A 27590-nucleotide genomic window follows, 5' to 3' on the forward strand; every position below is an offset into this window, starting at 1 on the left:
TACCGGGTCGTTACAAAATACTTTGTGTACAACGCAAAGCTCCAAACAATGCATGCAGAGCAGAATTTGGACTATACCTGCTAGTTATCAAAATGCAAAAAATAGCTGTTAAATTCTACAAACACCCAAAAGGAAGCAATACCCACACATCCCACTACAAAGCCCTCACCTACAGAGAGATTAACCTAGAGAAGAGTCCCCACAGCCAGCTGGATCTGGGGCTCTGTTCACAAACACAAACAGACCCCACAGAGCCCCAGGACAGCAATACAATTAGACCCAACCAAATTATGAGAAAGCAAAAAGATAACTATTTGACACTGGAAAGAATCAACCATCAAACATAGCAAATTGGAATGCTTTCTGGCCCTAAACAGAGAGAACACAGTGGCAGAATACCTGACCACTGTGACTGACCCAAAATTAAGAAAATTCTTGACTATGTACAGACTCAGTGAACATATATCCTTGCTATTGCACTTCCTAACCTCTTGCCAAATGTACAGTATCCACATTAGAGACACATATTTACCACAGATCACACAGACCTACAAAGAATTTGAAAACAATTCAAACATTGATAAACTCCCATATCTGTTAGTCGAAATACTTCAATGTGCAATCACAGCAGCAAGATTTTTGGCCCGTTGCCATGAAAAAAGGGCAATCAGTGGAGCACAAACAACATTGTAAATACCACCAATATTTATTTGTTTATTTATCTTTCCCTACTATTCGTACGCACAATGCACATTGCTAAGAAACAGTACATAGCTGATAATATAACACTTGAAATGAATTTATCTTTTTGAAATCTTTGTGAGTGCAATGTTTACTAATAGTTTTATGTTGATGTTGTTTTTGTTTATTCTCACTTTTGTTTATTGTTTATTTCTCTTGCTTTGGCAATGTAAACATATGTTTCCCATGCCAATAAAGCCCCTTTGAATTGAATTGAGAGACAGAGAGACAGAGAGAGAGAGAGAGAGAGAGAGAGAGAGAGAGAGAGAGAGAGAGAGAGAGAGAGAGAGAGAAAGAGAAAGAGAAAGAGAAAGAGAAAGAGAAAGAGAAAGAGAATTAAACAAAAAACAGAGCAAACTGGAATGCTATTTGGCCCAAAATTAAGGAACGCTTTGACTATGTACAGACTCAGTGATCATAGCCTTGCTATTGCCGTAAGCAGACCTGGCACTCGAGAGAAGACAGGCTATGTGCACACTGCCCACAAAATGAGGTGGAAACTGAGCTACACTTCCTAACCTCCTGCCAAATGTATGACCATATTACACACATATTTCCCTCAGATTACGCAGACCCACAAAAAATTAGAAAACAAATCCAATTCTGATCAACTCACATATCTATTAGGTGAAATACCACAGTGTGCCATCACAGCAATAAATATGTGTGACCTGTTGCCACAAGAAATGGGCAACCAGTGAAGCACAAACACCATTGTAAATACAACCCATATTTATGTTTATTTGTTTTCCCTTTTGTACTTCAACTATTTGCACATTGTTACAACACTGTACATAGCCATAATATAACATTTGAAATGTCTCTATTCTTTTGAAACTTTTGTGAGTGTAATGTTTACTGTTAATTTCTGATTGTTGATGTCACTTTTGTTTATTATCGATTTCACTTGCTTTGGCAATGTAAACATACACTGAGTGTACAAAACATTAGGAACATCTTCCTACTATTGAGTTGCCCTCAGAACAGACTCAATTTGTCGGGGCATGCTCTACAAGGTGTCGAAAGCGTTCCACAGGGATGCTGGCCCACAGTTGTGTCAAATTGGCTGAATGTCCTTTGGGTGTTGGACCATTCTTGATACACACGGGAAACTGTTGGGCATGATAAACCCAGCAGCATTGCAGTTCTTGACACACTCAAACCGGTGCGCCTGGCACCTACTACCATACCCCGTTCAAAGGCACTTCAATTGTTTTGTCTTGCCCATTCACCTTCTGAATGGCACACATACACAATCCATTTCTCAATTGTCTGAAGGCTTAAACATTTCTCCTCCCCTTCATCTACACTGATTGAAGTGGATTTAACAAGTGACATCAATAAGGGATCATAGCTTTCACCTGGATTCACCTGGTCAGTCTGTCATGGAAAGAGCAGGTGTTCCTAATGTTTTGTACACTCAGTGTATTTTTCCCATGCCAATAAAGCCCTTTGAATTGGAGAGAGAGAGAGAGAGAGAGAGAGAGAGAGAAAAGATGGTAACGTGATGGAAGAGATTTGCTTGGTGCATGCCCTGCATTTAGCTAGTTTCCATGGAGATCCTCTCATCTGCGTTCTTATGTCTGTATTGAAATATTTACTTCGGGTAGAAAAATTAAATATCCCGTTCACTCACTGGCTCAATGGCTGAAACGGATGATAAATTAGTAGTTGTACAGATATTGAATTTTTATGCATAATTCGTCGATTACATTATTATCTATATTGATAATATAGCACATCATATTTTACCTCTAAAGCGCTATAGGACATGTTTCCGCGGGGGCTGTAAAAACTGATGCACATGCTTACACTGGGGCATCACGTGACACAGGCAGGCTGATGGAAATGCAATGTGCCAGAGATTTGTGTAATGTGCTGGTTTCAGCTTGCTAGTTTTTCGAATTACAATATATAATGCAGTTTAACAAACGAATCTTTTGCTGTCATGTTTAGAACTATAATGTTTGCTGACTGGTTAGCCTTCGACGAACACGTGGACATTGTTGTTGTTAGCCTTGTGGCTAGCTGTCATTCATAGGCGACGAAACGGTTAGATAGCTACAATTCTGGTAATGAAACTACCTTGCTCACAAATGTAATCAGAAGATGGTTGTTTTCTCAGCATGACAAGTGAACATAGACCTCAGAAAGACTGGTATTCTATACTTGAATCCAGTCCATCAGATGGGCTACAAGACCTCAAACAGAAGTACCAAAGACTGGCCTTAATGGTATGTGTAAGCTCTATGGCGGTCTACTGTGTCATATATTTTCAATTTTACTGATGGATAAACTGCTGTTAGGTTTATTTTCATCTTGATGAACCATGTCAAAAGAGGTCCCAACAATTGAGTGAGAGACAGGGTGAGAAAGTAGCTTGATATAACGTTACTGTTGGAGAAAGTAGCTTGATATAACGTTATTGTTGGTCCATTAGCCCCTAGCTTGTATTTCTAGAAAGTAAAACATTTTATGACTATAAACACACCCTCTATATCACACATATATTACCGACTGGGTGTTTATTTTTGGCCATCTGTGCAAGTCAAGACTACATTAATCCACTGCGCTGCAGCTTCGGCATGAGGTCTGGGAGTGTCTTCAAGATAAGTCTTCTAGGTTTCAGGCAAGGTTAGTCTACTTATCATGCAAGCTTAGATTGTCGATGTGATGACTATGATTAAGTATGAACTGCATCTTGCCCTTGGATATTAATCTGTAAATTTCTATTAATCCTTAACAGAAGAGTACAACATAAAATTGATTTGTATAATCCAAAACCCATTTTAATTACAGAAAACGCCTAGCAACTGCCAAATCAATCATGCTCTAATCAATAAGCTATAACCAAACAACTATTCAGAGTAATGTTTTTTTTAAATCTGAAAATGTTTTTGTCTGAAAATAGCTGCACTGTTCAATAAAAACAGGGCTTTGAGCAAGAGTATGTTAGGTCTGGTAATTAGGAATGTTTATTAGCGCACAGTAAGTAGGAGATATCACCATTAACTGATTACTGTGTATTATTTTGTCAGACTTTATGGATTCAAGGTGCTGTAGGATTTCACATAAACCTTAGGCTCTGTGCTTATCAATTGTAAAAACACTCAACAAACCTCAAGCTACCATCTATGTCAAAATGTATTTTAAAAAATATTAGACAAATCCAATGTTACTTTGAACCAAACATCCTAGACTTTGCTGTTGGCATTCCCCATCCCCCCATAGTAATGCCTGCTGGAGTCCAGCCTCCCTGAGACATTAGGGGGCAGTAGTGTGATGATGGTGGCCTTTTGCGCTGCTCCTCTGCTCTCCTCTCCCATCCCTGAATGCCTGCACAGCACACGCCTCAGCCTCGTGGTAGAAACAGGCGATCCTGATACAGCACAGAGAGGGAGGGAGGGAGAGAGAGAGAGATGATGCATGGTAAGAAGCGCCTAGTGCTCCAAATTGCCAGCGCTTTATATTGTGTTCCTGCCTCTCTAAGCTCCATTAGCCCCAGTAAATGAATATTTTACAATGTGTGCAAAGAGACATCAATTAAAGCACGTAACTCCATGGGAATGGAGGTTGGGCCATTTTATAAGAGCCAGTGCTTTTCATTGTGTTATGTATTTATGACAAAAACCTGAGCTGCATGGGGACTCAGAAGTGGGGGGAAGAATTACAGCAAATAGGTTTCGCTGCTGTAAAATGTCAAAATACTGTGTGTGGCTGGAATTTTTACAGTAGATGAAAATATGTTTAATTCTGAGCTTCAAATTTTCTGAAATAGCATTGGCAAATAGTCAATCACCAGGCCATAGTGAGTTAAAGCAGTCTCTTCAATGTAGAAGTTTTTCTTTAACCTGGGTGTTGTACAGGAGGCCTCCTGGTCCTGTGTTTGACAAAAGCAGCCAGGCAGGAAGATGTGAGAACTACTGTAGCAGCATGAGCTAGTGGGTCTGGAGATGGAGGGGTAGGTTATTTTCAAGCCTTTGATCCACAGCCAGATACTTCACACCTGTAAGCTTCCAGCGCAGAGCACTGTCACAATCAGATCACAAAGGGGAGTTGGACATGCACGCCCTGTGGGACTATATCACCACTGTGGAAACAAGCAGCTTCTCTAGGTTTGCTTTGATTTCCTTCAGGACTTGAGGGGGCCACAAAGCTGGTTCAATGGTGTGAGAAGGATTTTGTAATTTTCTTTAGAAAGAGAACAATGTATTTTTCTATCAGAATGTTGACTGAGTCAGTTCCTCACCCCATCCATCAGAACGCCAGACCCATTTCCTGAGCAGGAGCCTGGTCACATGCATAGACTTGTCATTTGCATTGTGTGACCACTCTGAATGTTTTAGAAAATGACCTTCCCCTCTTAGCCTTCTGTTGAGTCTTTGTCCTTTTATACTGTAACACTTCCATTGCTGAACAATACTTTGAAATAGGCTAGATGATAAAGAGGTTGGCACTGGTGTTACAGGTTTAGTTTTTTCCATTTATGTTTTGAGGTTGGACTTTTAGCACATTAGCACATAGGGCGCACGATTGGTGTCACCTCGTGAGTCAGTATGTGTTACACCTGTGCTGGCCCAGGTGATATTTAAGAGTGGCTGGCCCAGTGCTCCAGTTGTCTTGAGAGATGTGGAGGGTCAACACCTTAAATTGGCTCTCCCTATTAGATTGCTAGAAAAACATTTCTTGGTCTGATTTTCACTGTTTTTGTTTTGCTCAACTTTTTGGTTTGCTTCCTGTCTTTAAGTTTGGTGTGGGTTTTTCTTTTATTTGTCTCTTAGTGGGCACATTTAGTGGATGCTCATGGTGGGTGTCTTTTAGGTCCCAGTTGTTGTTACTAGTCAACTGTCAGTGGACACCCCCATGAGTGTCTTTCAGAACCCCTCCTAAAACCCTACCTTTCGTTTTGTTTGTTGTCAGTGACTCTTTGTTAATTCCTCCTTATGTTTGAGCGACATTTTGTTTGGTTGTATATATTTCTCTGTTTGAGCGGATTGCCACATCCCTAAAATGGCGGCGAGATATTTGGTCAATGCTCCTCCAAAGTGTTCTTGTGGGAAAAGCTCTGAAAGTGTACGCTGCCTTATCTCTTGATCAGAGATCAGATTATGACACTGTTAAAGCTGCTATACTTCGGGCTTACGAGTTGGTCCCAGAGGCATACAGACAACAGTTCCGTAAATTACGAAAGACAGAATCAGAAAATCATGTTGAGTTCGCAAGGGAACAAGCATGTCTTTTTGATCGGTGGTGTGGTTATCAAGAGGTCAAGGACCTTGAGGACTTAAATACACTCCTACTTCTCGAACGGTTCAAAATTGCCTTTGCAAAAGGGTTGCTTCCTACATTTATGAGCACATGGATCTCACTCTTGAGAAAGCTGCAGTTCTTGCAGATCAGTTTGTGTTTACACATAAAACTACCTTCACAAACAAAGCACCCAGTAGTAGTTATCCCTACACAAAAAGCAATCCAGAGAAGTCAGCTCCTACTGCAAGATTTAACTCTTTTTCTACAGTGCCCAAAGATCGGCAGAAAAGGCGCACACAGCACAGAGGAGCGAAGGAGACGAGACCAAAAATACAACTAGAGAACAGGCGGACATAAACGGAAAATAACAGAACCTTGATACTTGCGATATAGGCATTTGTAATTAATTCGATATATCGCCCAGCCCTACATTAAATGCTATGGCAACAGCTCTAGTGGACCTTCCTGCAGTCAGCATGCCACTTACATGCTCCCTCAAAACTTGAGACATCTGTGGCATTGTGTTGTGTGACACAACTGCACATTTTAGTGGCCTTTTATTGTCCCCAGCACAAGGTGCACCTGTGTAATGTTCATGAAATCCAGGGCAGATTGATTTTATTGACTATAAGAAATTAAGAAATGAGGTTAACAGGATGATACAGAAGGCCAAGAAATATTATTTTAATGACAAAAAAGTTGAGAACAGGAACAATCCGAGTAAATGATGGAAGTGTCTCTGAAGCTGTTAGGTTACAGTAACAGATTAAAGACCAAAGCTCGAAATCTTAGCTTGGACATTGGAGGAAAGGTTACATCAGACAAGACCATGGTTGCAGACAGTCTGAATAGCTACTTTACAACTATAGCTAATACATTAGTTAGCAAGTTACCTTGTCAATCAGTTTGCTATGGGGAGAGACAAGTCCAGCTGTTTTACTCGTAGCAGGGGATTCAAGTAGATGCTTTTTCATTTGAAAAAGTGTCTGAGTCAACCATTCCAAAGCAACTGGCCTTGACAACATTCCTGCCAGATTTCTAAGTAATGCTGCAGTAATTATCACACCCTGCGTAACTCACATTGTAAATCTGTCTATTGAACTAGGGTTTTTTCCCAGTGAACTAAAACTCACAAGGCTCATTCCTCTATATAAAAAAGGGAATAAGTTAGATCATGGAAACTATCGGCCGTCTCAATCCTGTGTGTTATATCGAAGGTCATGGAATCTATCGGCCTGTCTCAATCCTGTGTGTTTTATCGAAGGTCATGGAAACTATCGGCCGTCTCAATCCTGTGTGTTTTATCGAAGGTCATGGAAACTATCGGCCGTCTCAATCCTGTGTGTTTTATCGAAGGTCATGGAAAAGATTATGTGCGAGCAGATTGACAGTTATATTTCCTTACATAACCTACTATATAAGCTCCAATCTGGCTTCAGGAAATCCCATTCCACCAACACTTGCCTACTATATCTAACTGACCACATCAGGAAGGAAGTAGATAGAGGGACATTTTGTGGTATGGTTATGTTAGATCTCCAAGGTGTTTGATACACAGTGGATCATGAGATTCTGTTAATCAAACTAAGAGCCATGGGCTTTAACAACTTAGCCGTAAAATGGGTTAGCTCTTATCTGCAAGGAAGAAAACAGATGGTGGATGTGGTTGGGACCCTGTCTAAACCCAAAATCTTGAACTGTGGGGTACCCCAAGTGAGTGTGCTGGGCCACTTTTCTATCTGTTGGATATAAATGATCTGAAATCTGCCTGTACATGTGACCTTTTCCTCTATGCAGATGATTCTGCACTGTTGGTTTCCCACAAAGACAAAACTGTGGTTGAGAAAGCCCTCGGTGCTGAACTTGTGAATGTCAGTAAATGGTTATATGACGACAAGCTGTCACTTCACCTTGGAAAAACACAGTCCAAAGTGAAACTAAGGAAATCCTTGGATTTTAAGGTGGTAGTAGGTTACTTAGTAGTCACAGCAAAAGACTCTGTTAATTATCTTGGATGTGTGCTAGGTAACTTTTTGTGCCATGTTCTCTCCTGTCACATTGTTATCTCCAAAGTGAACCATCAAATTAGGTTTATGGCAAGAACCTCCAAATATCTGAATAAGAATGCAATGGTGGCATTGGCAGGGGATCTTCTTCAGTGCCACTTCAACTATGCGTGCTCTTCCTGGTACAATGGTGCCCCCAAGATAATAACAAATAAATTGCAGACATCTCAGAACAAATTTGTCAGGATTATTCTTAAACTTCCAGCATGTACTCATCTTGACCATTCCCACTTTGAAAGCCTTAGATGGCTCAAAGTGGAGGAGAGCGTATCTCAGATTAAATTGTGTCTTGTACATAAGGTTGTCCACAGTATGGTTCCCAGGTACCTATGTAACTACTTTAACTTGGTCCGAGATAACCATAACTATTCCACAAGAAGGAGTGAAACTGATGTTGTTCCTTTTAGATTTAATATGGGGAAAGAAACTTTTTTGTACTCAGCTGCCATTCTTTGGAATAGTCTTCCAAATAGTTTGAAACGTATACCTTCAATGGGGGGTGTCAAGTTCTCACTGAAAAAATTGCTAAATAGTAGCATGTCTCAAAAGTGAGTCATAAGATTATAGTACATGGCTGAGAAGGAAATACCTGGGATAGCATATTGTGATTGTCTTGTATATATTAGGGGTTGATTGTTGTATATATTAGGGGTTGATTGTTGTATATATTAGGGGTTGATTGTTTTATATATTAAGGGTATGTGAGATGTAACTGTCCATAGTTGTTTATTAGGAAATTGAACTGCACTAATTAGCTCATTTTATGAAACAAACAACAATTTTGTCTGTTGCCACTGCAGTTGCCGCCTAACCTTGCTGCATTCCCCCCTTCCCCCTCAAAAAGGACCACAATGGAAATAAGATTTTTAGCTTTATTGTGTTATCCTTGATGATTTTTCTTAGATTGTATGTGGAGGCGTCACCGGCTGGAGTGCCATTATGTATGTATAAAAAAAATATATATCTACAGTGGGGAGAACAAGTATTTGATACACTGCCGATTTTGCAGGTTTTCCTACTTACAAAGCATGTAGAGGTCTGTAATTTTGATCATAGGTACACTTCAACTGTGAGAGACGGAATCTAAAACAGAAATCCAGAAAATCACATTGTATGATTTTTAAGTAATTAATTTGCATTTTATTGCATGACATAAGTATTTGATACATCAGAAAAGCAGAACTTCATATTTGGTACAGAAACCTTTGTTTGCAATTACAGTGATCATACGTTTCCTGTAGGTCTTGACCAGGTTTGCACACACTGCAGCAGGGATTTTGGCCCACTCCTCCATACAGACCTTCTCCAGATCCTTCAGGTTTCGGGGCTGTCGCTGGGCAATACGGACTTTCAGCTCCCTCCAAAGATTTTCTATTGGGTTCAGTTCTGGAGACTGGCTAGGCCACTCCAGGACCTTGAGATGCTTCTTACGGAGCCACTCCTTAGTTGCCCTGGCTGTGTGTTTCGGGTCGTTGTCATGCTGGAAGACCCAGCCATGACCCATCTTCAATGCTCTTACTGAGGGAAGGAGGTTGTTGGCCAAGATCTCGCGATACGTGGTCCCATCCATCCGTCTGAAGTTTGCCAATGACCATCTGGATGATCCAGAGGAGGAATGGGAGAAGGTCATGTGGTCTGATGAGACAAAAATAGAGCTTTTTGGTCTAAACTCCACTCGCCGTGTTTGGAGGAAGAAGAAGGATGAGTACAACCCCAAGAACACCATCCCAACCGTGAAGCATGGAGGTGGAAACATCATTCTTTGGGGATGCTATTCTGCAAAGGGGACAGGACGACTGCACCGTATTGAGGGGAGGATGGATGGGACCACGTATCGCGAGATCTTGGCCAACAACCTCCTTCCCTCAGTAAGAGCATTGAAGATGGGTCGTGGCTGGGTCTTCCAGCATGACAACGACCCGAAACACACAGCCAGGGCAACTAAGGAGTGGCTCCGTAAGAAGCATCTCAAGGTCCTGGAGTGGCCTAGCCAGTCTCCAGAACTGAGCCCAATAGAAAATCTTTGGAGGGAGCTGAAAGTCCGTATTGCCCAGCGACAGCCCCGAAACCTGAAGGATCTGGAGAAGGTCTGTATGGAGGAGTGGGCCAAAATCCCTGCTGCAGTGTGTGCAAACCTGGTCAAGACCTACAGGAAACGTATGATCACTGTAATTGCAAACAAAGGTTTCTGGACCAAATATTAAGTTCTGCTTTTCTGATGTATGAAATACTTATGTCATGCAATAAAATGCAAATTAATTACTTAAAAATCATACAATGTGATTTTCTGGATTTTTGTTTTAGATTCCGTCTCTCACAGTTGAAGTGTACCTATGATAAAAATGACAGACCTCTACATGCTTTGTAAGTAGGAAAACCTGCAAAATCGGCTGTGTATCAAATACTTGTTCTCCCCACTGTATATATAAAATAAATTTAATCAATCAATGCTGTTTAATCAGCTTCTTGATATGCCACACCTGTCAGGTGGATGGATTATCTTGGCAAAGGAGTAATGCTCACTAACAGGGATGTAAACACATTTGTGCACAGAATTTGAGTGAAATAAGCTTTTTGTGTGGATGGAACATTTCTGGGATCTTTTATTTCAGCTCATGAAACACGGGACCAACACTTTACATGTTGCATTTATATTTTTGTTCAGTGTAATTGCTTGCCAGTCTTCCAGTTACTTAACATTTTTAATATAATTGCGGTGGACAGTAATTGGCCTATCCGAGACTGTTGGTTATTGTAGTTCAGTATCACCCCATGCATCATTACCCGTTCTGGAAGAGGTTCAGCTTCTGAACTACAGTGACCATACAAGAACACACACACATGCAATGGTCTGCTTGCCAGTGACAGATTATAAAAACCATTCATGCGAATGCTTGCTAGGAAGGATCTAAGTTTTCCAAAAGCCCCACCACCACCGCCACCTCCCTCCTCTCCCATAGGCAGATCAGGAGCCCGTGATCCATCATCCTGCTAACCTCACCAATCGGTGGCCGAAGCCTGTACTCCATAGACCTGCAGGAGGACATTAGAGCTGTCCCATGTGCAAGGAAACACAGACAGGGCTGTCAGTATCCACTAGAGAGCTGGGACATACCTCAGGGCCAGTTTGAGCATTACATGAGGGGATCCTTCCATATTGATATTAATCAACAGATGACATAATGCGGATATCGCTATACCCTCTCCTCCCCCCTAACAAAACAACAATGAAACGCAAAAGAGAGCAAGGGTGGTATCGCTGCTGTATTTGGCCAGAGGTGTCGTGGGATGGCCTGTGCCCTCTTCTCCAGCTCTCTGCCCAAAGCTGTCTGGGCTAACGGATCTGTCCTCTCTGATGTCTCAATCTAGTTGTGTTTGCTGTACTGTACGCCGCCTCCTCTGGTAAATTGTCCAGAAGAAAAGCATTGGTCCATCAGCAAATTACCCAGAAAATGATGTCAGTGCAGGTTGTGACATGGGCTTTTTTCCCACTGGCAGATTGTCACCGACTACTATGGTCTAATTAACCTAGCTTCTGTCTAGTGTGTCTGAGCCACCATCACCCCTCTTAACCCACACACCCCTCTACCATCTCAAACAAAGTACAGGTTCAAGGGACTGATGGCTGCTGTTATTTTGGTCATTGTTTCTGTTGTGATGGCTGTTGTCAGTCTTGTCATTGTGGCTGTCTCTAACCTGTGTTTATCCTGTCCTCTGTACTGGCTGACAGTATCACCCTGACAAGCAGGGCCCAGATGTGACTGTGACTGAGGCAGAGGAGCATTTACACAGGTTCATTGAGGTCGACCAGGCTTGGAAGGTCCTGAGCAACAAGGAGACAAAGAGAGCCTATGATCTGCAGTTACGTGGTAAGTCGTCCTCCTTCCACAGTTCAGAGGAACTGTCTTTCAGAGGAACACACTACAATCCAGGAGGGCTCCGTTAGGAAACATTCACTCTCACGTAATGTACATTACATTTACACTAGCATATTGTGCTCCCACTCTCACCACTTTCTGATGCTCTTCTTACAGCCACCATCTCATCCCTTCACTCTTACTTTTGATAGCTCTCCTGTGATTCATTTGAACATGAAACATGATTTTTCATTTCATTACACGTTTTGGAATTTTATGGCTTTATTTATTCTTACTGGTTGGTTCATGCTCAATTAAATCCCATAGCAATTCCCCTTGGGACCATCCCTTGCTTAATATTGAGTGATGAACAGTGACGCTGTGTGAAGTCACTAAGGCCACATATAACTAGTGGGCCTATGTGGTGTCTGAAAAGGTCACACTAAATGAGGCATGAACCAATCCAGTTTGCATAACTTAAATTCTATTTCCATTTCCAAGATTTCCTTAAAACTTTAAAAGTCAGAAGCAATAATAGAAGTCTCTAGTTTCGACCATTAAAAACAACTGGCCTGTTTTTCGAAGTATGTTCACGTGATCGTTTCTCAATGATCTGGGTGCTCGAGAAAGGGCCGAGAGTGTTGTGCAAAGACCCACCACCATCCACCCACTCACAGACCCACCACCATCCACCCACTCACAGACCCACCACCATCCACCCACTCACAGACCCACCACCATCCACCCACTCACAGACCCACCACCATCCACCCACTCACAGACCCACCACCATCCACCCACTCACACAGCCAATACAGGAATAAAACGAGTAACAGATGGTCATCAAAAAGAAAGGAGGACCAAGGCACTCTTCATATAATTAATTAAAATGCCTGTATTTGTATGGCATGTTCAATAGAAACGCGTTTCGGCTGCATGGCCTTCGTCAGGGAGTCAGATGGTGTCCGGCTCCTGACAATGGTTGTTCTCTGCCATCTCTGTCCCTCATAAAAGGACAGAAGAGGGGAGGAGAGCAGGGGCTTCTGGGATGAGGAGGAGGAGGAGGAGGAGGAGAGGAGAGGGGGGAAATGTAGGTCAGACCTGTTACACACGGCCTAGCTTTACATGAAGTGATATGCTCACCCCCCCCCCCCCCCCCCCCCCCCCCCCCCCGATCCCAGGAAAGAGGTTCCCCTAGCTAGCTCTCCATTAGGACCTTCAATAACTGTACATCCAGGCCCTGTGTGTGTGTGTGTGTGTGTGTGTGTGTGTGTGTGTACCATTAGTAGGGGAGAGCTCCCATCGCCTTTGGGGGGCAAACACTCAGCCAGCCAGCCTCAGCACAGTGCCACTCTGTAAGACAACACACTCCAGCCATAGCACTGAAATATAGAGTGTCTGTAGTAGAACGAAACCCCTGTCTGGTCCTCATAGATGGTATTGACTTTGTCTTCCATTGTATGCTGCCTTACAATAACAACCCCCAAAGAATCCCTCCGTAAACACCCCTTTTAACCACTTTTTAAATCATTATTTTTCCACTCATCCTCAGAATATCAAACATTTTAGATCTCCAGGGACAGTTTGTTATCCATTATAATAATAATAATATGCCATTTAGCAGACGCTAAATAAATTATGACCTAACAATGGATATTTTGATATGCAATTGACTAAGAAAGAGGTGAAGGTTGTGTTTTCATGTAACAATACTTTTTTTATTCCAGCATGAATACTTTATATCCAACATACCTTTTTTTTATAACAGACAAATCAGAGTTTCTCTGTTGAATGTGAAATCTGGGCCTTCTTTGATGGCTGATCTGTGAGAGTATTGGTTGTCCCTCATGGCTGGTTGCAGGCTGATTGTTTTAAGCACCCAATAGCAGAGGTGTACAAAAGTATTCGCTACATTTTGAATGCTTAGCAGATTTGTAAATTATGTCTGATTGTTGTGTGACCCTGGCTATCCGTAAATTGTATTTAAAAAACAAGAAAATGGTGCCGTCTGGTTTGCTTAATATAAGGAATTTGAAATGATTTAAACTTTTCGATACTTAAGTATATTTCAGCAATTATATTTACTTTTGATACTTAAGTATATTTAAAACCAAATACTTTTAGACTTACGCAATTAGTATTTTACTGTGTGACTTTCACATTTACTTGAGTCATTTTCTGTTAAGGTATCTTTACTTTTACTCAAGGATGAGCATTCTGTACTTTTTCCACCACTTCCCAAGAGGGAGGGTGGGGTAGCAGACTAGCAGCACACAGCTCCCATCTGTCTGGCTGCTGTAGATCTCCAGTACCTACCAGTAAACATCACCATAGTGTTTAATGTTGCCCAGCCATTCAGAAGGACTGGCTCATTCTCCACTGTGATCAAGTGGGGCTGATAATTAAAACAAACACGACAGATGCCAGCTCAAAGGCCTGTTTCATCCAGATTTCACAGAGGAACTCAGTCAGTCCTCCTGTTGTTTATCAGAGGGAGATGTTGCTAGGCCCTTTTGAGTCATGAGTGGATTGTTTTATCTTCATGCTCATTAGAAGTGAAGGGGAATGGATATTCATCCATTATAATCCCCATGTCTATTACAACTGATAATAAATAGCCTTTCCCTCTTCAAAGTGATGTTCAATACCAGTACGACAAATAAATAGTTAAAAGCTGATAGTCTCAAAACATTAGGAACGAATCCCATGTTGGCTGTCAAACAGGCTATATCATAAACAACCGGCTTTGCAATTCAGCTTGGTACTGAGACCGGGGTTGCATTTTCCTGTGTTCAGGCAGACATGTATGGTAATTACTAGGGGCGGTAATTGTGTTTTGTGGTGGAGGGAGAAGTGTGCGCGTGTGAGCAGGGTGGACCAGGTCTCTGACACACTGTGGGGTTGTCTGGGAGCGATGTGCAGCCAGCCCTGACTAATACTAAATCATCTCATCCTTAATGTGCACCACCTCCACCGCCAAACACATAGTGGCCATCTTCCCGGGTTGTTTCAGGGCAACTTGCAGCAGCCCACTGGAGAGGCGTGTTTTTCCACCCTCACCTCCCCAACACTGAGACCAGTGATCTCCGACCGCGAGCGCCACTAGGCAAAATATATGCTTTAGTTTGTTAACACTATCTGCTCTAATTCGCTCACAAAACAGTAATTAGGCTACGTAGGCCTACATCAGGAGTCAGCAACAGGCGGAGTGATATTTATTTTTTTCAAAGTACTGGTATTGTCTCAATGTAATCAAGGTATGAAGTGATTGTTATTTTGAAATGCAATCTCTTATTGGGCTTAGTTGTGGTCAATGTGCAGTGTACAAATTATTATAATTATGTTCCGGCCCCCTGAACATCTGCTCCGACAAAAATCGTCCCGCGGCTGAATCTAGTTGCCTACCCCTGGCCTACATAATTCAAGATGATTTAAATGCACATTCCCATGAAACTGATTGAGATCAAATGATTGACTTGCAGATGCAGTTTGGACGTTTCACCTGTAAAACGTGAAGAATTATCATTCATGATTAACAGTGATGATGGCCCATTTTGAAATGAGGTATGCCTAATTTGTTGTTTGAGGGTATTAAAAATAGAAAAATGTATTGTGAAAATATGTGTGGATCTAGGCAGAGGTAGCATTTTGAGGATGCATTTCATGCACATTCTAAAATGATATTCAATAGGCTACATCTGTCAATACAAACTTTGAGAAATGCTGACGTCATCAAAAATAGTGCTCCAGCACCCATCTGTCTGGCTGCACTACACCACTGCAAACGGTTAATAACGCTTTGATGATATTGTTCATGTGACCTGGCAGAGCCTCCTTGGGATCTCTCAGTAGTGACTGGCTGTCGTCTGGGCCTTCTGGGCAGGGTGCATCAACTGGCTGAGTCACCCTATCATTAGGACATGGTCACTCTGACTCCCTCAACACTAGCAAGACTACAGTGTCCCATCAAGACTACAGTGTCCCGTCAAGACTACAGTGTCCCGTCAAGACTACAGTGTCCCGTCAAGACTACAGTGTCCCGTCAAGACTACAGTGTCCCGTCAAGACTACAGTGTCCCGTCAAGACTACAGTGTCCCGTCAAGACTACAGTGTCCAGTGTAGTTGATCTACTTTTGTTCCTTTCCAAGTCGTATTGAGGCTCAGATCAGGCATGGAAATCTATTAGTCCTATAGTGTTAGCTTAACTGTTGAAGCACTGTGACAAAGGGTCCCAGTGAATGTATAGCCTCGTTCTGTATGATGTATTGAATCACCTAGATGTAGGCCTATAACTTGCACCTGACCACTGGCACATTAAGAAACTATGGTCTCACAAGATTGCAGTAACAACGACGGAAGTTAATCAAATCCACATTTTGATTGGTGTATCTGTCATTTGAGCCTTATCCGTCAAATGGTACAGTATATCACGAGGATGAATTAACAGACACCTTTTACTGAGAATTTACTGACACCTTTCCTCAATCTCACTGTACCACTTCTTAAAAAACTAATGAGAACAGCAGGTGAAAATTTCTTCACCAAATCTATCCAATGATATCCATACATAGCTGTGAGGTAGGCCACTTAGGCTAGTCTCCTGACTAATTAAAGACCAGCATTAAAGAGTGGCATCAAAATGTGCTAATTACCGTTTCCTCACAAAGGCTGGTGAAGAGGTACTGTACTGCTAGAGATGGAGTGAAGTGTTAATATCTATTACTGTAGTTGTCTGTCTGTCTTTGTTTTTATATTAACAGTAGGCTGGCCTATAACGTCAAATGTCCGACTAAGTTTGAAGTACATTACAGATAAGCCTAGGCTATATGCACTATTATAAACCAGGTAGTTTGAGTCCTGGATGCTGATTGGCTGAAACAGCATTTCAGCCACGTGTATATCAGACAATAATATATTGTACCACGGATATGACGCAAAAATACTTGTTAACTGCTCTATTTATGTTGGTAACCAGTTTATAAAAGCATTAAGACACGTGTGTGTTGTTGTATATGGCCAATAAACCACACCCCCTCGGGCCTTATTGCTTAAGTGGATACCTTTTTATAAATTAATATCTGAAAGCATCTTGACTGTATGTTCACCTAATTTCAATCCATACTGAGACATATTTTCATAATTATAGTTCATCCATCCTTTGCAGGGAGGTATATCTGCATCTTGCATATTCAGCAGTATGTTGCCTAACGTTACCTTAGAGCTTGATGGGGAATTGTCACCAAAGATGACCTCACTACTCTGCATACTTCCACTTCTAATCTCAGTTAGTGGTTCTGCGGCGTCTGTCCCTCTCCGGAATTATCACCTCAATATTGAGTGTTGATTTAAGAGATTTCATATATGCACCATTACCAGTGTCCCTATTGTGTCAAAGTGGCTGTAAGCTGTGAGGGGAAACTGTCCAAACCTATGAATCAATGAACCTAGATAAGACCAGTGTAGCTTAATTAGTCTCTCCAGGATTCTGCGATCGCAAAATGTTAAATAAACAATTCCCCGCATATTACGCACAAAACAGTCAAATCATCGCAATATTATCGCATAAAACTGACCCATCACTGCAGTACAAAAAAACGCAGTATAAAAAGATGGCTCGCAATTTCAACCAATCACCGCACATTTAACACATTATATCGTTCAGTCAAGCCACTTGTCAACAAACTTTCTCCCTCGTCAGCGCATTTTCACGACAAGTTGGACAACATCATCGCATGTTGCCATGCAAAATGTCAGAATTGCCACAGGAAAATCAAGCATGTAGACAGAGATTCATGCGAGATATCAATTGTCTTTCCCAAGAAACTACCATTGTATGAGATCAGTGTGACATCTCACATCCTCTCATCTCATCTCCCTTCCATCTACCTTTCATTTGTGTGCCTGTGACACTCCTGTATCTCCTGTATCACTCTCTTAACCGCTGAATGTCACTGGCACAACAGTAGCCTACAAACATTTATCTGAGAGCGTCAATGTGGTTTTTAAAATCTGTATTTTGTAATGTCAATTATTGTATCATTGTGGAGTGACATTTTCATAGATTTGTGACATTTTCATGTTTCTCCTGTCTCAATGCAGCCAGCGAACTGAATCAGAGTTGGCCAGTTGACGCCCGTGTCTGTCTGGACGACATGACTTTGGATGAAGGTGAGTGAGTCAAGTCATCGTCATCTTTCTTTATCTTCCTTATTTAATCATGATCTCTTCTGTGCTGCTATTGAAGTCATAGTAGGTACATCCATAAAGTTCTACTCCACCTGTCTCATCCCATGTACCCCTCTGCTCTCAGCTGTTTGACAGTGTCTGTGTTCTCTTTTCAGATAACGAGGTGTACACGTATGGCTGTCGCTGTGGAGGGGAATTCTCCATTGGAAGAGAGGAGGCGGAGGAGGAAGAGGCCATTGTGTGCTGTGACACCTGTTCACTCAGCATAGAAGTCAAGGGGACAACCTGACTGACTGTCTCATTGTTGGCCGGACTCCTCTGAATCCTGAAGAACTGGATGACGTCAAGGAGGTCCATAGTTTTCTTTTCATCTACGTCCACCTTCTATTTAAATGGGCACCCCCCATGGGGCCTTGTGCACATGTCTATTGGCCAATGAAAGGAAAGTAGATTTTGCTTTCTAACAGACAAGCTCGTCTGTTCTTTTAAATGTCATGCAATAAAATCATGGTGCAAAATTCAACTAACAACCAATCAAGTGAACTGTGTCTCATGATAATGGGTATGTGGGTCTCACATGCATGTAATTCATATAATGGGCTCTATTTTAACAAACCAAACGCAATGTTAAATCTATGTCAGGCGGTAGCGCTATAGGTTCAGGGGTGTGTCAGAAATAGGTTTGCTAATTTCACTATCAAAATTATCAGCGCACTTGCTGGCGTTGGCGCGAAAGGGCTGGGTTTTGATGAATAAACAAGTTGTGGGTGTGTAGAGGCTTGGCCCCTCACTGGCCAATCAGAATGTGCTCCATGGCAAAATATTTGGTTGCTTCAAGTTGTGTATTTATGGTCTTTTATGTATTTCCTTGAAATCAATTCCAATGTAAGTCCGTTATAATTTTTTTGATGGCTTACAGAAACGAAATAAAATAATGTAGACCTATCTTTGCTAAATACATTAACTTGAACCCATTTGCAGTCCACATTTTTCTAAGTAATTGCATGGCTTCAATAGCATTCACACTGATTTAGGGGCTAGGCCTACTGTAAATTGCATTATGACTGAGCATGGACATGTCAAACATTGTCAGTAAGCAAGATTCAATTCATTATTGATGAGGCATAAAAAGAGAATGAATAATTTTAATCAAATTCTAAATAAAAAATAAAAAACTTGTTTTAAATAGGCTATGTCACACTTACAGGCACCATAATTTCTCCCTGTGGGCATATAATATTAAAACAACGTAGACTATGGAGGGTTTTACACACATCCAAACCGTTCACAGGAGCTGGACAAAGATCCAATATAAAGAGAAAGGGAGAACGTCCGCTCCAAAATAGGCCTATGTTTTATGAACATAATCAGAACCATCTTACAGGTCAGATCACATTCAGATTGGGGGTTTTACGCACGTCCAAAAAAGGGGACCTGCATGGCTAAAATAATGTGGGCCTGCCTACAATGCATACATAAAAAGGGAATGTCAGCTCACTGTTTTACTCCTCTCAAACTTTAATAATTTACCTCTTTAAGATTTATTTCCAAGCGGTCTCAGGAGCCAAACCCTTTATCGACAGTATTGACTACTTCGCGATTGCATGGGGCAGGACAAAAAAAAGCCTTAATTGAGAGGAGGGGAGGCTATGCTTTATGTTTCTAAATACGAAGGATACTGTCACCAAAAGCACATTAGGATATCCTTGTTCCATGTGCATATGGGCAGTGTGCGTCATGGCTGGATAGGCTGCGTTTTTGCTGTCAATATTCATGCCGTAACCAACTGAGTTACCGCTAAAACTAGCTTTTGGTTGGTCTTAAATATCCCTATCAGCACTGCCTGAAATTAGCACTTTAGATCATGTTTTTAAAGACACCAAATATTTCCACCTCCCATCTGAGCGGAAGCGAGCTGATATAAGACAGGTAAATTGCTGAACCTGCCGTTAGGGCTAGAAAATGCCAGTGCGCCAGTTTTTACATGACAAAATTGCCACCTTAACGCCAACCGAAAATAGAGCACTTAGTCTCTGGTGGACCCTGAAGTCCTTTTGAGGAAAATAATCTGCAGTTTGTTTGCAACCCCCTTCCATTGTGAAAAGCAAATGGCTCGGTAACCTGTTAGCTCTTGTTAACTTTGTTTGCATGTAAATAAATATATTATTTTCGAAACTCACAATGCAGTTACAAACGGCCTCCACACTTCACCACAGAAGAGCCCTCTAGTGAATGCCAATTTTTTTTGTCTTATTGTCCCTCGGCCTCCATGTTGGCAGATAGGAGAGTTTACAGCAACGGGACGGGGTCATTGGTTCATTATACTTCAGAGTCATTAGGCTGTTTGCAGAAACCGCTTGAGCGGGGCGAACCTGGCTTTTCACCAATATCCCGCATTCTGAACCAGGGCTAGACCTGCCAGTGGGCCAGCAACAGACCAAACCCTAATCCATTGTGACATCAATTAGGAATAATCTCATCACTTTTAGAGTGGGCTTGTCAAAGCTTTAATGAAGTTCTCTATGTCCCTCCTATATAGTGCAGACAAGATCAACAATACATTATGGTGTAGTGATGGACATTAGAATCCCAGAGGTTTTCAATTGGTTTCAAGTCAGAGATGGCCATTGTAAAATGTTGATTTTGTGTCCAATTAACAATTTCTTTGTGGATTGTGATGTGTGCTGTTTTCTGCTCATGCATTCTCATTTTGACCCCAAACCCACCACTGGTGTGTGTGGCCAAAGAGCTCTATTTTCATGTCATTCAACAAATGTAAAAGCCTGGTGTTTGCTAAAAGGCATTGGCACTTGGATTGAAACCAGTTCTTTGGTCAAATGACATGAAAATAGAGCTCTTTGGCCACGCACACAAGTGGTAGGTTTGGTGTCAAAATGAGAAGACACAAGCAGAAAATAACCCCATACCTACTGTAAAATATGGTTGTGGCTCTTTGATGTTATGGGGCTATTTTGCTTCCACTGGTCTTGGTGCTCTTGTTAAGGTCAACGGAATCATGAACTCTACCAAGTAACAGGACATTTTAGCCAAAATCCTGGTTGCCTCTGGCAGGAGGCTAAAACTTAGCCTGAAGTGGATCTTCCAGCAAGGCAATAACGCCAAAACACACATCAAATTCCAAGTGTTATTAGTCAGATGTACAGGATACACACGGTATATACTGCCCAATGAAATGCTTACTTGCAGGTTTCTTCTCGACAATGCAACAACAATAAGAAATAATGAAAGATAAGAATATGAACATGAGGTAAATGGCTCAGTAGAATAGAACAAACATTTTAGCATAAGTATAATACAGGAAGGCACAATTTATAGTCCAATATTTACATGTTTTGGGGAAGGGAGGATTGGAGGGGCAAGTGTTTAAATTGTGCATTATTAGCAATAGTAAATAAACGTCTGGTAGCAGCAGTTGTGATGTGTGTGTGCGTGAATGCATGTGTGCTAAGGTGTGCAGTCAGTGCAGGTGGTAAGTTCAAGTGTTCAGCAGTCTGATGGCTTGTAGATTCTGTCCATTCGGAAAGTATTCAGACCCCTTGACTTTTTCCACATTTTGTTACGTTCCAGCCTTATTCTAAAATGTATTAAATTGTTATATTTCCTCACCAATCTACACACAATACCCCATAATGACAAAGCAAAAACAGGTTTAAATTTTTTTGGGCAAATTAATAATAAATAGAAAAGCTGAAATATCACATTTAAATATAAGTATTCAGACCCTTTACTCAGTACTTTGTTGAAACACCTTTGGCAGCGATTACAGCCTCAAGTCTTATTGGGTATGACACTACAAGCTTGGCACACCTGTATTTGGGGAGTTTCTCCCATTCTTCTCTGCAGATCCTCTTAAGTTCTGTCAGGTTGGATGGGGAGCGTCGCTGTACAGCTATTTTCAGGTCTCTCCAGAGATGTTAGATCGGGTTCAAGTCCGGGCTCTGTCTGGGCCACTGAAAGACATTCAGAGACTTGTCCTGAAGCCACTCCTGCGTTGTCTTGGCTGTGTGCTTAGGGTCATTGTCCTGTTGGAAGGTGAACCTTCACCCCCGTCTGAAGTCCTGAGCGCTCTGGAGCAGGTTTTCATCAAGGATCTCTCTGTACTTTACTCCGTTCATCTTTCCCTCGATCCTGATTAGTCTCCCAGTCCCTGCCGCTGAAAAACATCCTCACAGCATGATGCTGCCACCATGCTTCACCGTAGGGATGGTTGCCAGGTTTCCTCCAGACATGACGCTTGGCATTCAGGCCAAAGAGTTCAATTTTGGTTTCATCAGACCAGAGAATCTTGTTTCTCATGGTCTGAGAGTCCTTTAGGAGCCTTTTGGCAAACTCCAAGCGGGCTGTCATGTGCCTTTTACTGAGGAGTGGCTTCCGTCTGGCCACTCTACCATAAAGGCCTGATTGGTTGAGTGCTGCAGAGATGGTTGTCCTTCTGGAAGGTTCTCCCATCTCCACAGAGGAACTCTGGAGCTCTGTCAGAGTGACCATCGGGTTCTTGGTCACCTCCCTGACAAAGGCCCTTCTCCCCCGATTGCTCAGTTTGGCCGGGCGGCCAGCTCTAGGACGAGTCTTGATGGTTCCAAACTTCTTCCATTTAAGAATGATGGAGGCCACTGTGTTCTTGGGGACCTTCAATGCTGTAGAAATGTGTTGGTACCCTTCCCCAGATCTGTGCCTCGACACAATCCTGTCTCGGAGCTCTACGGACAATTCCTTCGACCTCATGGTTTGGTTTTTGCTCTGACATGCACTGTCAACTGTGGGACCTTATATAGACGTGTGTGCTTTTCCAAATCATGTCCAATCAATTGAATTTACCACAGGTGTACTCCCAAGTTGTAGAAACATCTCAAGGATGATCAATGGAAACAGGATGCACCTGAGCTCAATTTTGAGTCTCATAGCAAAGGGTCAGAATACTTATGTAAATAAGGTATTTTAAAAACCTGTTTTCTCTTTGTCGTTTTGGGGTATTGTGTGTAGATTGATGAGGGGAAAAAAGTAATTTAATCAATTTTAGAATACGGTTGTAACGTAACAAAATGTGAAAAAAGTTGAGGGGTCTGAATACTTTCCGAATGCACTGTAGGAAGTGTCTCTGAGCCTGTTGGTATCAGACCTCATGCTCCGATACTGTCTGCCCGACGGTAAGGGCTTGTGGCTGGGGTGTGTGGGGCCCTTGATGATGCTGCGGGACTTCCTCAGGCACGGTTTCAAGTAGATGTCCTGGATGGGTGGGAACACAGCCCCAGTGATGTACTGGGCCGTCTTCACCACCCACTGAAGGGCCTTGCTGTTGTGGACAGAGCCATTCCCATACCAGGCCATGATGCAACAGGTCAGGACGCTGTCGATGGTGCATTGGTAGTATTTGGAGAGGACTGGGGTGGCATGTCGAATTTCTTCAGCGTGGTGGTGTTGTTGGTCCATGTCAAGTCATCGAGGAACTTAAAACTGCTGACTCTCTCTACTGCGGTCCCGTTGATGTGGATCGAGGCGTCTTCCCTCCTCAGCTTCCTGAAGTCAACAATCAATTCCTTTGTTTTTCTGACGTTGAGGGAGAGGTTGTTGTCCTGTCACCACAATGCCAGTTCACTTACTTCCTCCCTATAGGCTGACTCATCATTGTTGGTTATCAGGCCTACAATTGAGTTGGTGTCGTGCAAAGCCATGCAGTCGTGGGTGAACAGGGAGTACAGCAGAGGACTGATGACACACCCCGAGAAGGGTGTAATTGCAGAACCCAATTTGGGGCATTTTCAAATATTGGCATTTCTTAATGTCAAGTTACACCCATTGATGCTCGCCATTGGTCCGTGGCCATTTATTTCGCGTCGGGGACAACAGTTGTTGACAACTGTAGCATTGTAGCTAAGCCTAACCCTAACACCATTCCTAACCTTAACCTCATTCTCCTAACCTGCCACTGTAATTCACCTAACCTGCTAAGTTAGTTATCCTAACCTGCTATGTAAACAAATCATCTGTGTTGAGAAACCGTCAGTCTCATAACAACGGAACTGATCAATGGCAGGTGTCAATGGGCGTTTCCTGATATCAAGGAACGCCCACATCAAGAAACGCCCCGAATTGTAGTCTGCAATTAGACCATATTGCACCCCCCTGGGGGGCCGCTGTGTTAAGAGTCAGTGTGGAGGAGGTGTTGTTGCCAATCCTCACAGCCTGTGGTCTGCCCGTCAGGAAGTCCAGGATCCAGTTGCAGAGGATGGTGTCCATACCTAGGGCTCTGAGCTTGGAGGGAACAATAGTGTCGAATGCTGAACTGTAGTCAATGAACAGCATTCTCACATAGGTGTTCCATCTCTTGTCGAGATGTGTTAGGGCTGTGTGAATGCGATGGAAATATAATCTTCCACAAATAAATGGTTAATTCGCCACCAAATCAACATTTTACAATGGCCATCTCAGTCTCCGGACTTGAACCCCATTGAAAACATGTGGTTTGAATAGAAGAGGGCAGTCCATAAGCGCAGACGAAGAATATCAAGGATCTGGTAGGATTATGTATGGAGGAATGGACTAAGATCCCTCCCAATGTGTTCTCCAACTTAAAACATTTTAGAAAAAGGCTCAGTGCCGTTATCCTCGCAAGGTGAGGTATTGAAAACAGGGGTGTCAATAATTGTGACCCCAATCTTTTAAAGAAAAAATTACATTACTTGTTAAACAAAATCTAATATAATTTACCAAATTATTTGAGCATACAATATAGGTCAGTATTTTGAATGATTTATATAAGACAGTCATTTTGGGTGTCAATCATTTAGAATTTCACAGTAGGGGAAAAAAGTAGAGCTGTACAATATTATAAGATCACTTGGCTCCTAAGAAAACGTCCAGAGAAAGTAAGTACTCCTCTCTCCGCTAGTTGTTGTCACGATATTGGAGGAGAAGGAATCCTGTGGCACTGGGGCTTTCTGTGTGAATGGCAGCCGTAACCTGAAACCCCTGTCAAGTGTGAACAGAACGAAGGAGAGCGTTTCACAGATCTCCTTCCAAGTTCACAGGTATCTTTGAAAAGAACGCCTGAAAGGGAGGCTCACACTCAAAGGGGGAGTGAGAGAAAGCCACTCTTTCTCCTAATCAACCTCAATGGATTTTCTTCCCTGGTTTTTCCTCTGGAACGCCGACTTAATCTCAGACGGACAAAGGAAGGACCCCAACCCCCCCCCCCATCTAATTCATATCCCAACACACTGAGATCTGTAGAAGTAGCGCTCCTCTATTATGGCCACAAATGGAATTGCCTCTCCCAGAGACTGGGTGTTAGCTGGACAAAAGGTGGGCTTTACAGTACACTGCAGGTGTTACTTAGTTTGAAAATCACATGCAGTAAAACAGTAGGATTTTTTAACACTCTTATTAGTGTAAGATCGATATTAGAAACCGCTTGTCTTCTAGCACAAATAACTTATTAATAACTTTGGTAATTTTTAAGTACTCATTATTGTTGGACCACTGTTAAGAGAAGTACTCATGACCATCAGATCATCTTATCGGCAAGTCAATTGTTTGGCAATATGTACAATACTCCCTCCTTTCAGTTAAGTGAAAGTCTTGTGTTGTGCTATCTAGTACCTCCTCGACATGGCTTAATATAAAACAACACTGTCTCAGAGAGAACAACCCTAGTAAATGCTCTGCTTATTATTTGGAGTTTGTCTGAAGCAATGTGTTAACACTGGGGCTTGTTTGATAGCGAGATAGACGTGTTGTCAGTACCTCAACCCACCATGCTCCTCCCCATGTTTGCCATAGAGCTCAGTGGGCACCACTCTTTACACAGAGCCCCTCTTAAACCAGAGCGTAAACAGAAGCCTTCCACAATGTGACATTGGCCCCATGCGTTAGCCTAGCTGCCTGGAGGGGACAGGCAGAAGGCTGTAGAGAGAATTGAAAAGTCTACTCTGTTTGACTACTACCGCTAAATGAAGGCCAGAACCAATACACAGATATAAAACCCACCGTTGGAACCATTGATTTCGCTTCAGGCAGAGGAACAATAATACGGTACAACCTCTTTCAGAATGACATTTTAATGACTAATCAGAATCGTTAAGGTTAAGTTGGTACTTGGTTTGGGTTGTTAAGTTTAGTCCTTTTTAATTACCGGAGCTGTATTGTAGTTAGATGGGTAAGGCCAGTCAGTAAGTAATGAGACAGCAATAGCAGTCTAAGACTGTCTCTTTGTTTATGGCTGAGCCTATTTCAGAGCCAGAGGTTTACTACCCATCCCATCAGCCTGTCTACTCAGCTGGCAATAATACTAACAGCCCTCAATGCAATTGCAGACCTGTGTGTGTCTGTGTGTTTTGAAAGAGGAAGTGAAAGGGATAGATGAATGAGAACAGGATTAAAACATTACTGGTCTCTAGTTGAAAAATAGATTTCCAAAATAACATTTCTAAAGGACTCATTGCACTGTTGGTTGCTTTCTGATGTAGGGTGTCTGATACAAGTTTTCATATTATTTTAGTCTCTATCTACAGCCGCTGTGAGCAGAGTCTAATATTGTATTATTAGAAAATTATAATATATAACAAGATCTTCCCATAATTTGGAGGACAGGGGTTTTAAAAGCAATTTCCTGGTTGAACTCCCCTATGTACGCTGAGGCAGAGTGAGCGAAAGCCATATTGTTTAGAGAAGCCAACTAACCCTTGGGAACTTTAACATTGCGGGAGTACTGGTGAGGGTAGGCATACCTGGCTGAACTCCCATATGTACGCTGAGGCAGAGTGAGCGACAGCCATATTGGTTAGAGAAGCCATTTAACCCTTGGGTTTTGCCTGCTACATGTCAGGACCTGCAGATGAACATAGCTGCAGCTTGTTAGTGACACGCAGCCCCCACCCTGGCATCCCCAGCTGATAACTAGCCTATTTAGAAATGTTCATTATACCCTAACTAACCTTACACCTCACTGTTACCACACTACAATCCTGTAGCCCAGTAGATACAATAGGATTTACTTCATCCTACAATTTAACTGGCGCTAGTACATCTACTGACATAAAAAAAAGTAGTCCTCTATAAATGACATTTCATCCCAATGTGTAGGCTGTATTACAACCTGTTCCCATAACACACTGTAACCTCTCCCCCCAGTTTGGGTAGGAGGATGACGCCTCATCGGCTTGTTATTGTGTCAGGGTAATGAGTTCTGCACTTTTCTCCACATTGCTCCTGTTGATGGCATTAACTAAAGCAAGCAGAGCGGAAACCACCGGGAGCTTTATGAATGACATCCTACAGATGGGAACGGATTAGGACTTGCTCTCTTCGTTACAGCGCCAGGTGGCTTTTTTTCTCCAGCAAAGGTGTTACACTTAATCCCATTACATCGCTGCTAAATCTCACAGACATCAAAATGATCACCTACCTCTCTCCTCCTCCTCTCCCGCCCCCCTCACAACCTCCCTCTCTCCTCCTCCTCTCCCTGCCCTG

The 27590-nt window shown here is 42.3% G+C and overlaps 1 protein-coding gene across 1 annotated transcript; it reads left to right on the forward strand.

The window, feature by feature from the left end:
* Positions 1-2541: 2541 nt before the first annotated feature.
* dnajc24 (DnaJ (Hsp40) homolog, subfamily C, member 24) lies at positions 2542-19220 on the forward strand. The gene is made up of 4 exons (XM_084168165.1): positions 2542-2975; positions 11788-11926; positions 18015-18083; positions 18257-19220. The coding sequence occupies exons 1-4, from the start codon at positions 2868-2870 to the stop codon at positions 18388-18390; spliced, it is 450 nt and encodes a 149-aa protein (XP_084024291.1). The 5' UTR covers positions 2542-2867; the 3' UTR covers positions 18391-19220.
* The last annotated feature ends 8370 nt before the right edge of the window (positions 19221-27590 follow it).

The sequence above is a fragment of the Coregonus lavaretus genome (genome assembly GCF_964263955.1).
Source record: "Coregonus lavaretus genome assembly, chromosome: 9".
Classification (NCBI taxonomy): Eukaryota; Metazoa; Chordata; class Actinopteri; order Salmoniformes; family Salmonidae; genus Coregonus; species Coregonus lavaretus.